Consider the following 9934-nt stretch of genomic DNA (forward strand, 5'->3'; position numbering starts at 1 on the left):
AACGATGTGATTGCCTTTCATGAAGTGATTGCTCTCCATCCTCTATGGCTTAGGGTAATAAGCCACTTCTGCCACACTGTCACTCATGGACAATTCAGATTTTTTTTAAAGAAACCCTTTGGCTATTTTTCTTTTCTCACTTCCCCTTTCCCTCCTGTTTCTCCTTAATGTTGGGAGCCTTGTTCTACACTTTGATGTGATTGATAGTCCTGCTGCTTCGTGCTGCTGATTTCTGTTTTAAAGTACAATGGCTCTAAGTGGCAACTGCAGGACTTACCTTCCTCCTCGAGAGCAGGGGACCGGGCTGCACTCCTTCCCGGAGGTAGTGGAGCTAAACGTGGGCGGCCAGGTTTACTTCACTCGCCACTCCACCTTGGTTGGCACCCCTCACTCCCTGCTGTGGAAAATGTTCACCCCAAAGAGAGACACAGCCAACGATCTGGCCAAGGACTCCAAGGGAAGATTCTTCATCGACAGAGATGGTTTCCTTTTCCGCTACATTCTGGACTATCTCAGGGACAAGCAAGTGGTTCTGCCCGACCACTTCCCAGAGAAGGGACGGCTCAAGAGGGAGGCTGAGTACTTCCAGCTCCCGGACTTGGTCAAACTCCTGACTCCCGATGACAACAAGCAAAGCCCCGATGATTATTGCCACAGTGACTATGAAGAGGTCTCCCAAGGCAGTGACACAAGAATATGCCCACCCTCATCGCTCTTACCGCCTGATCGGAAGTGGGGATTCATTACCATCGGGTACCGGGGGTCGTGCACTCTTGGCAGGGAGAGCCAAGCAGACGCCAAATTCAGGAGGGTCCCAAGGATTTTGGTTTGTGGAAGGATTGCTCTGGTCAAAGAGGTCTTTGGAGAAAGTTTGAATGAAAGCAGAGACCCAGACAGGGCTCCAGAAAGGTACACCTCCAGGTTTTATCTCAAGTTCAAGCACCTGGAGAGGGCTTTCGACATGTTGTCCGAGTGTGGATTCCACATGGTGGCCTGTAACTCCTCAGTGACGGCTTCCTTTGTCAACCAGTACACAGATGACAAGGTCTGGTCCAGCTACACTGAATATGTCTTCTACCGTAAGTACAAGACGTTTCTGAGGGAAATGTAACTACCTGTTTTAAGCCGCTCTCTTCTGGTGACTGTACGATTCTCAAAGCACAAGGAGTGCAAATTTCCTTGTGTCTGCTGCGGACTGAGGCTTTATTTAGATCGGGGGGGGGGATACGCTTCAGTTTAAGCTTTCGAAATGGACAGCAAGGCAGAACCGATTCTCAACACAAGGAGTGCAAATTTCCTTGTGTCTGCTGCGGACTGAGGCTTTATTTAGATCGGGGGGGGGATACGCTTCAGTTTAAGCTTTCGAAATGGACAGCAAGGCAGAACTCGATGGCTTGGTCTTGGCTAGGTGGCAGCACAGACTGCCAAAAGCACCCCATCCCTGTGGCTGAATGATGCTGCTGTCTCCGGCTGTGTAAATCAGCCATCTGACTGCCTTGCACGCTTCCCCAGTACATGCGGGATGCAATATAAGCCTTGCAAACACACTGCAGATTTAATTACAGAAAATCTTCAAATGGGATTCAATTTACAAAGGTAATAGCTTCTTGATAATAGTCAAGCACAGTCAGCCAAGCCATCTGTTAACAAACCTGACACACTTACAGACAGGGAAGGGAAAACAAAATCCCGTCCCCCTGGCTGCTTTTCAACAGGGGGCCTTCTCGGAGCCAGCTGATGTGCTCTGAAATGAGGGCTCAGAGCAGAGGGAGGCAAGTTGCTGTGCCTTGTTATGCAACACGCCTGTGAAAAGCAAACTATCCTCATAACGAGAAGTATCTGCCTTGCTTACCGCAATCACATCGGATCACATACTGTTGTGGTAATTTTAGCTGGTAGCTCTAGCAGGCCCATTAACTTTCTAAGTTGATATTCAGGTAGAGGCACCGTTACCAATGGTAACACGAGGGTAATTTTGATTCCATAATTCTGTATCAGAAAATCATTGACAACTGCTGTGCTTAAATATTCGAGAGGTTCATGAGGCTCTTTTCCTCCATTTTCATTTCAAGAGGGTGAAGGATGAAACATTTCCCCGGTGCATTTGTAGAAATGGGCTTTAGCCAGCTGCTGCTTTGGACGGTGGGGTTTAGAGAAGGATAATGCTTTGCCGGCAGACCTGCTGCGCTGTGTGCGGTGCTTACAGTTAGCAGGCTCGGTAACGTGGAGAGCTGACAAAAGTTTTAGATGAAAGATGTATCAGGAAGTGAATAGTTGGTGTGTAAGACTGGATTCAGCGCCATCTACTCTCGTGTCTCGGCTCAACAGGCAGCCCTAATCTGCTTATGTAATGATGCTTAAGTTAGCATCCTGAAAAGCCATCTGTATTTTTGACATGCATAGATTTACTTAAGATTAGTTTTCTAGCTGGATTTCTTAGCAAAATGGTTCTACGGTCATGGATCCGCTTATATTCCGACGGGGATGGATGATTTCTATTATTAGGCTGCTTCTGTTTGAAATTATAGTGTCTTGTACAAGTTATAGGAGAATTAATGTAGTTAAAGGAATGGATTAGAATAAATTGTGTTTGCATTTATATTTAAAATCAGAAAAAAAAAGTAAGTTCCTTATAGGCACAATGGTTTGCTAATTGAAGAGAGGATGAAGGTCGGTTTTGCGTGAATTAGCAAACACAGACTCCCGATTTTCATATTACTCAAATTTTTACCTTCAAGGATTGCTCACTGCTTCCACATCACTACAGCTAGGCTTAGGTACCGAGATGAGAGGTACCTCAGAAATTTGGGAGGGTGAAAGTCTATAGTAGGTGTCACAAAATCTTCTCTCACCAATGCAGGGAAAGCCCAATCCAATTAAAGTTCCTGGAAAGACTCTTATCCAGTTCAACAGGCTTTGCGTTTGGCTCATATCAGCTTTGTGGATTTGTGACACTGATACAGTTTGAGAGGTGGATTTTTCAAAGGGTCCTTCCCTAGGTAAAAGCTAAAGCAACGGCCGTGATGCCGAATCACTCTCTCTTATCTCGATCCAAATCGTTCTGTTACGCTTTGTGCCGTTTGCTGCTTGCTGCGATAGAGCCGCTGGTGGGCTGCAGAGGTTCTCCGGCCACGTGCTTGGGGTCTGGCTGCAGTCAGCCGACCTGAGAGCAGGCACGATATCTACAGAATTCACCTGGAGCCAAAGAAACCCCTTTCCAAATTTCCCGAAGTCGTTTCATTTGAAACTTTGAGGACCAATAAAATTGACATCTGGCTTTCTAGTGGAACATTACAACTTCTCTGCAGCTGCTTAGCCATAATTATTTAATTAGAAGCTGCCAACTGTGTCTATATAAGCATTAATTCATCAAGCTGTTGTGATCAGGTTAATGGGCCTAAACATGGGAGGTGCCTAATACCACTGGTTAGGCAGATGCAGAGGTGGTCTTTGCAGAGCCGCTTAGTAGCTCCTGTGAAATGCATAGTTGGAGGGACTCTTCAGAGCTGGGAAAAGATGATTATTTCCAAAGGAGGAAGAATAGAGGGAGGAATATTTTTTTCATATACCAAATACATTGTATGCTCCAAATACTACTCAGAAGGTGAATGCCTGTGGGTGGCACGAAGATAAAGAACATTCTTCATGTGCAAATCCTTTTGAAAGTAGATCAGATGGACCAAAGGGGATGTAAACCATGCAGCTACTCACATGGGTACAGTGTGTGCTGTTAACAGAATTGCACGATTAATATTGTATGACGTTTTCTCCCCGTGTTCAAATTTAGGTGCTATTAAGGCTAATGGGAGATTCATGTTCTCTGTGGAGGAGGTTTTCCCAAAATGCAGGGCACGCAGAAAGCGTCCAGTACAGCAAACCTGCAGCTGTTTTGCTGAGTGGATGGCAAGATGGGCTGCAAAGCCAGCACTCGGGATGACAACGCAATCCTCGGAGCGCGGCTGGGCTCCACTCCAGTTTCAAATAGGCCAATGCAAAGGAGGGTTCGGAGACAGGCTGTGTTGATACGTTAGAGCCATAATTAAACGGTTCTTTGAAACGCAGTTCCTGCATGGTGGGTAGGCAGGAGTCACAGCCTGGCTCCTGCTCACAGGTGGAATATGAGTTGAGGAAAGGAGGTGAGGTTCTGCTCATGCATTTTCTTTCCCTCCAGTTTCTCTTATGTCAAAGACGTTTACTTAAATTTTATACTGGCTGAGGTTGGATTTCTAACTTGAACCATTTTGTGGTTCCCCCACCCCCTCCTTGTTTTGATGATCTTGAAGTAAAACCTCATCTCAAAACACTCCCATTTTTGAAGAGGGTGATAGCCTGTGCTTGGATCTTCATTTTTAAATGTTTTCAACCTTTACGACAGGATGAATCAAAAATGTGCACTTGAGCATCTGGTAAATGTTGTGGCGGGGGTGAGGGGTGTTAAAGCATATGGGCTGGCTCAGCCTTTTGTAGCCTGGCCCCATTCCTGACTTCGCAGCGGCAGCAGCACCCTCTTTTTCACCACCTCCCATAACCTACAAACCAGCCCTTTCTTCCTGGTTCCAGTCTTGCAGCATTGCCAGGACTGTGGGTGACAGTCCTGCACGCGGATGTTGTGATTGCTGGAAGAGCAAAATAACAGGCTGGAAGCGGAGAAGGCTTTAGCTTCAGACAGCAGGTCAGCAACACGGCAGGCTGTGTGCATGTGTCTGCAGAGCAGCTAGGAACCGAGTGACGTGGCAGCAGGATGGGGTGGGATGGGATGGGGAGAAACTGCATGGCAGCCCCTGTCTGCACATTGCTATTGCCCCCAAAACCCTGATGTCACGTCCCTTCTCTCTCTGCTTGTCAGTGGCTGAGACTGCAGCAGGCTCTCAGAACAGTTCACAGTACAGAGGGGAGATCTTGTTTCTAATATATCATGTCAAACCCCTTGCTTTTACTCTCGTGGCTCCCTGCACAGCTGTGGGTAGCACCACCAGGGAGTGTGGTCGGCACCACAACGAGCAGGTTGCCCTCTGCTCCGCTGGAGCAATAAAGCCGGGGGAGAGGAGAGCTACTAGGCAAAAAGGAACAAATATAGAAGAAGTACAGATGGAGGAAAAGGGGAGAAAATTCACACACAATCTGGAGAGAAAGAACCTGGGAAAAGATGCGGGTACTGACAACTACACCAAGACACGGTGAGGGAGAATTTGTTAGATACGTCAAGCCTTCAGTTTAACTCAAATGTTTTCCCGCAACAAGCAGGTGGAGAGGGGTTGACAAATGCTCCTTCAGGTTCACTAACAGAAAATAATACAGAGATTTAGACAGTTGGCTGTCCCTGCCCTTCCTAAGGCCATGCTTCGAAGTCTGAGCAAGCATGAGAAAATCAGGACAACCAGTCTGATTTGCTTAAGCCTTGCCTTGCGCTGGCCACTTCACATCTGCACACGTGGAGCAGCTCAGGCACCTGCAGATGTTCAAGAGAATCTGTGGGACGTTCCTGGCACTGTAGCTCTGAAAGCCAAAAATTAATTAACAAGGCTCTAGCTCCTGAAGGACATGTGCTGCCTCCGCTTGCTCTAGGGACAGTTGTAAATTCTGGCCTTCTCGCCTTACTCTTTCAAGAAGATGCTGGCTGGGTGTGCTTTTCGCTTGCTGGTAGGAGGCTGATGCGCAGAGATGTTTGTTAAGTAGGTTTCAGATTATCCTGGGATAAACAGATGAATCCTCTGCGGTGGGGATGTGCAGGAGGGAAGAGAAATGCCAAGTGATACCCTCTGTGGATGTGCTCTCATGGCCGTTCATTGGACATGTATCTGGGATAATCCTGGTGTCGTCTATACAAGATGATCCACTTGGGATTAAAGCAGCCAGCTGCGGCCCGTCACTTTGTATGAGTGAACAGACCTAAAAGATCCCATACTGATGTACCTACCACTGACTCATAAGTGAATTGTGTGGTAGAAATTTGACTAACAAAACTGAACGCTCTTGCACAGTGACACCTACAGCTGTGCTGTCAAACGGCTTAGATGTGGAAGAGGAATATCACCTATTCTCCTCTCTCTTTAAACTGATACTGTTCTATGTTCTAGTAGTTGGTTCTGTCTGGTTTTAAATCAGTGAAGATCAAAATAACCCAAAAGATAACAAAATAAAGTCTAATCCAATGAATAATGCAAGCTTCCTTTCCTGTTGACAGGAGATGTTTCTGTTTCCAGGTAATTATTGTCATCATCAGTGAATCTGGTCCATCTTGCCAAACAAAATTCTCTCGCACAGGGATGCTCGTCTGCAGGTGGTGGGGTTGTAATCAGCCAAGTCTGCTCGCATATTCATGTCAGAAGGACCTTGCTCCTAGCTTTTTTGGTCAGACTTGACTGATGGTTGATTTTTTTCCTAGTTTGTCATGGCAGACTGAAAAGCCTGTAGAGTTTGTTGGTTTGATAAGAGTTATTCCATAGACAAAAAACGCTATTATTTATTAGAAACCAGTAGTGTCAAATCTGATTGCTAGATCAGTCTACAAGTCTCCAGCTTAATGGATAGCCAAAGGAAAAATTGGTAAAAAAGTTGGTTGGATATAGGACTCGGAGTTCATGCTAACAATGTATGGATAGTGATGTTCAGGAACCGGCAAGGATGGCTTTTGGGTACTGGCCTTTGTTTCTACCCAGTATTCACTGCATGGCTGGTTATTTCATAGCCCTTTGGATATGATCTTCGTCGGCTTGACTGTTTGAGATGGATGTTTAGCATGATTGTACAGATCTGTTACCTCGCTGCTCCAAAATACCACTTGGCGATGCAAATCCTCCCTCTGTCACAACACCTGCGCAGCAGCTAGACAGATTGCCTGCCAAGGAAAATCCTTACCCCTCTGTCCCGTGTCTGTGGAGGTCTCTGCGGTGGAAGGGGGTTTGTGAGTTCAGGAGGTAAAATCAGCACTGCCCGAAGAGGTTGTTGAGTGGGTTTTGACCTGGTGTTTGCATCTTCCCTCTCTTTCCAAGGTGCCAGGAGGGCTGCCTGCGCTTCGTGCGATGCAGGTATCGGGGAGGCAATGGGAATATTTGTGCAGGGTTTGGTGAAGTGAGGACCCGGCTGCGGGCACAGGCTGCTTCGCGTCCTCGCTGCGCCCGGCCACCACCTCTGCAGCTGCAGGATCGACAGGTATGAACTGGAGGCAGAACATCACCTGTGAAGCTTGCATTGTTGCTGCTGCTCTGTGATCCAGAAGGAGACTGTAATGACTGAAGGATTAACTAAGGAGGGCTGGCATTTAGGGGGAAAAAAAAAATCAATGTATTTTAAACTGCAGTCTTGAGCTGGATGTTTTCCAGGAATAGCGTGCATGAGGTCCCACAACACCGTTTCAGTAGGCTGACTGATCAGAGGAGGGTTTTGCTGTAATAAAAGTAGATGTGTGCCTGTGAGGTATTCCCTCGCTGGTGTCCCACGGAGGTGTGGAAGCAGGGAATGCCCAGTCTGCTGCCCTGGGACGGCAGAATCACGGGTGGAAGTGGCCCAGCATCCTCGGGTTGCTCTCTGCGGAATGGCTCCCACCAGCCGGTTTTCTGCAGCTTTATTCAGCCTGGTGAGCTCTTTTTTAAAATTTGCTGAAATGTAGTTGTGGTTCTTATGAAAACAAAACCTGAAAGAGCAAAGGAGTGTAAATAAGAAAACATAACACAGATATTTGCCATTCAGTGAATATCTGCAACATATTGTATACACAGACAAACACTTCCTTGCAGAAGGTTGTTTGTTTTTTTTCCAGCCATCCTGGATTTGTTTAAATTTGTAACCGCAACATTTTCTCAGTTTCTTTGCCTTTTCTTCGGCTTTTCAAGTTCAAGGCTAGCATAAAGTAAATATGGAGAGAAGCAGCAAAATCCAAATTACATCTTTGCAAAAAGCAGGAGTAGCCTTTTATGAAACTCGCTCAAAACCATATTTTTTCTAAAGGAAGAAAATAGACTGAAGTGGGTTAGACTTAGTGGAATTGCTTAAATTGTCACTAAGGTGTAACGGCAAATGAGTTGGCCAGTCCAAGGAATCCTGGCTTGAGTGGTTTCCCCCTGCTACTTTCAGAAGACGTGCTCAAGTTAATACTGGAATACAATAAAACATTGCTGCCATTATTGTGCCTCCTAATGTTAACCCAAGTGCTTAAGGACCAGCGGAGCTCGAGCTTCAAATCTGATGATGTAAGGGAGCGTGTTATTTCGATGATTTGGGAAGTGCTGGACACCTGCAATGCCTCTTAGGTCCATAAAGATTCAGGTCTGAATATGAATATGCAATATAAAAGCTTAGTGCTTAAGATGACGTCTCCCTTCACTGGTCCAGTGTAGGAGGCTGGTGTTTATTTCTGTGCTAATGGCCCTTACCAAGGCCTTCCGAGGAACTTTGGACTTTTCTTTTGGAATGAATGTCCCTTGGTTTTACCTCTGCTAGTAGGATCTGGGTAAATAAAATTGAGAATGAACAGCAGTATACTGGGCATCAGAGTGCTGCGTAGGCTGTTTTCCTTAGTTTTCCCAAATTAGTTTGTTATATTAGTTTTTTGATAATGATTAAAGGAAAGCGAGAAGTCTAGAATTCTGAGAATATTTTTTACATTTCAATAGCTGAGTATAAGCTTTGTTGAAATGCCCATAAATATAAACTGTTCAATTAGAGTGTGATCCTGTTGACCACGTTCTATTGACTACCAGTCATGTAAAATGCCTTTCCGTCCATAAGAGGAGTGTTGGTGTGAGCACTCTACGGCTCTAATAACCGGTTGGGCTTAGGAAGCCGGTTCATAAATCACTAGTGTTAACAAATTTTCCAGTGCTTCTTCTAAATCTACTAACAAAGTGATTAGCGATTTGTAGGAGCTCATTGATTAGCTGCTAAGGCAGCTAAAAAATTCCCCTACCCCAAAATATAGTGAAGAAAACCCTGGCCATCCTGGTTTGCAATGCATCCTGAAAACGTCGAAAACAAACTCCTTTAAGTCCGCAGTGAAAATCTCTATAGCTGTGCTGCAGACATGGGGCTCTGGGGTTTGTTGGGAAAAGAGTACAACAACCCCAAACCTTTAATTTCGAACAGGAGAATGAACCCCTGTCTTGGTGTGCACTTCTAGAAGAACAGAATTACTTTGGAGGGAGCAGCTGCCCGATGGACGCTCTCATCCTTGCTCTGAGCTCGGGCTGCGGGTGGGAATGGAGACCCAGCACTGCTGTTTGGGCATTTTTCTTTGGCCAGGGCCTGAAAGCCAAATTTAAAGAAAAAAATTCTCTCTCTGCATATTTTGAAGGAGACTTATTTCAAGACTTCAGGTTGAATTTCCATCAAACTGAATCAGAGTATATTTTTACACCAGAATTAAATCAGGCTGAAATAGAACCCAGTGGAACATGCTGATTTTGACTGAATTTTGCACTTTAAATACTCTCAAAGCTAAAAACTCAGAGCAAAGCTTGAGTGAGCAAAAAGCATGCCATCAGAGAGCTTGAAATAATGTTTATTTGGGCTCCTACAAAGGGGATTTTACTGAATTTTTCTCAGCTCAGGGTTTTCACTGGTAGTGTGGGAAGGTCCAACATGTTGTTCCACAAAGGAACTGCAGGATTGCAGAGGCTAATCCCGAGACTGGGAAGTGGAGATGGCTTTTTGCAAATTTACTGTTTGCATACTCATATGAAAATGTGATTACTGATCATCAGTTAAACGAAATACAACACTGGTATCAATAACGGGTGCTTTCATATAAAAAGTGCCAACTTGATGAGTTGCTGATTATTTAAAAAGTATGTTGGCTTTGGTTTTCCTTGGTTTACTCTCTTAGTTTTTAGGTGATCATCAAAGTCAGTGCAGGGGGCTGGTCCTCAAGAGGGTGCCTGATTCTTTTCGTTTGGTACGATGTTGCAGCATAATTGTGGCAAAAAAATTTATTTCTGTC

At 45.4% G+C, this 9934-nt stretch overlaps 1 protein-coding gene across 1 annotated transcript in view; it reads left to right on the forward strand.

Annotated features, from left to right (window-relative positions):
• Positions 1–247: 247 nt before the first annotated feature.
• Positions 248–9934, forward strand: part of KCTD16 (potassium channel tetramerization domain containing 16) — an 80506-nt gene continuing 70819 nt past the window's right edge. Inside the window, exon 1 of the mRNA XM_009285960.1 lies at positions 248–1079. Within this exon, the coding sequence (XP_009284235.1) occupies positions 248–1079 (832 nt within the window). The remainder of the gene's footprint in view (positions 1080–9934) is intronic.

This window comes from Aptenodytes forsteri, unplaced genomic scaffold (genome assembly GCF_000699145.1).
Source record: "Aptenodytes forsteri isolate BGI_AS27 unplaced genomic scaffold, ASM69914v1 Scaffold54, whole genome shotgun sequence".
NCBI lineage: Eukaryota > Metazoa > Chordata > Aves > Sphenisciformes > Spheniscidae > Aptenodytes > Aptenodytes forsteri.